The 1,047-nt window shown below is 42.6% G+C and overlaps 1 protein-coding gene across 1 annotated transcript in view; it reads right to left on the reverse strand.

Moving 5' to 3' along the window:
- The window catches only part of tsr1 (TSR1 ribosome maturation factor), a 10,851-nt gene that overhangs the window by 6,928 nt on the left and 2,876 nt on the right, over positions 1 to 1,047 (reverse strand). The window contains exons 4-5 of the mRNA XM_016455657.1: positions 746 to 880; positions 229 to 629 (exon numbers count right to left, since the gene is read on the reverse strand). Coding sequence (XP_016311143.1) covers positions 229 to 629; positions 746 to 880 — 536 coding nt within the window. The remainder of the gene's footprint in view (positions 1 to 228; positions 630 to 745; positions 881 to 1,047) is intronic.

Here is a 1,047-nt window from a genome sequence, read left to right on the forward strand (position 1 = left end):
TCCAGATTTAAAAAGTAACGCAAAAGTAACGTAACGCATTACTTTCCATAAAAAGTAACTAAGTAACGTAATTAGTAACTTTTTTATGGAGTAACGCAATATTGTAATGCATTACTTTTAAAAGTAACTTTCCCCGATACTGACTGATGAGTTCCAACCCCTCTTATGAAATGATGAACAAATAAATGACAATAAACCCCTATTACAACAAAATAGTAGCCTCCAAACCATCATCTCGACGTCTCGTCCTGGCTTCACCAGTCGAGAAGCTGCTGTCACGATGGGTAGAGGATCTGCAGGAGCATCGATCTGGCTAAGAGGAGAGCCTCGAATATATCCTGACACACAGAGGGTCCCTAACCCTGTGGCTGGGCCCCCTGTCCCATTCTGGCTGGTGTTCGGTATATATGTGGCTCTCTGAGCCAGCAGGTGCGAGCGGCGAGAGCGGAAGCCCAACCGCCTCTGCTTCTGTGCTGACAGGTGCCTCAGCAATAGATTAGCATCCTGCTCGCTGTCCACAGGGAAGAGACGTGCATCTGGGAAATGAGACTCTACCAATCGGGACAGCACTCTCCGAGACTCAGTGCGTTTCTTCACTGCTAGATCAGCCACTCCCTGACACACCAGTGCTGCAGGGCAAAGAGGAAAATAATTGATTCTGATTGGTCAATTGTGACATTTTATTAAATATCTGTGCATAATGATTGCTGAACTGCATAACTGATCATTTCCAAAAATATCTTACCATGACTTGGCAAGCCCTGTGCAAAGAGACAGGACAGGCAGTATTCTCCATAGCTGTCCCAACCATAAGTCGACTCCAACACAAACATCAAACTGTCTGCAATCTTTGCCACATCCAGGAATGCATGCAAGTCAGCTGGAATGAGACAAAACAAGATTTCTACAACCTTTAATCATAGCGCAAAGTGGATGTCCCTTCTTAAGCTACACTTGCAATATAAAGAAAAACAAAGAAAATATAAAGAAAAAAAAAATTCTATACAACTTTGCCTACATTCATTTAAAATAAAACATTAATTGAAT

The sequence above is a fragment of the Sinocyclocheilus anshuiensis genome, unplaced genomic scaffold, assembly GCF_001515605.1.
Source record: "Sinocyclocheilus anshuiensis isolate Anshui unplaced genomic scaffold, SAMN03320099.WGS_v1.1 scaffold319, whole genome shotgun sequence".
NCBI classification, from domain to species: domain Eukaryota; kingdom Metazoa; phylum Chordata; class Actinopteri; order Cypriniformes; family Cyprinidae; genus Sinocyclocheilus; species Sinocyclocheilus anshuiensis.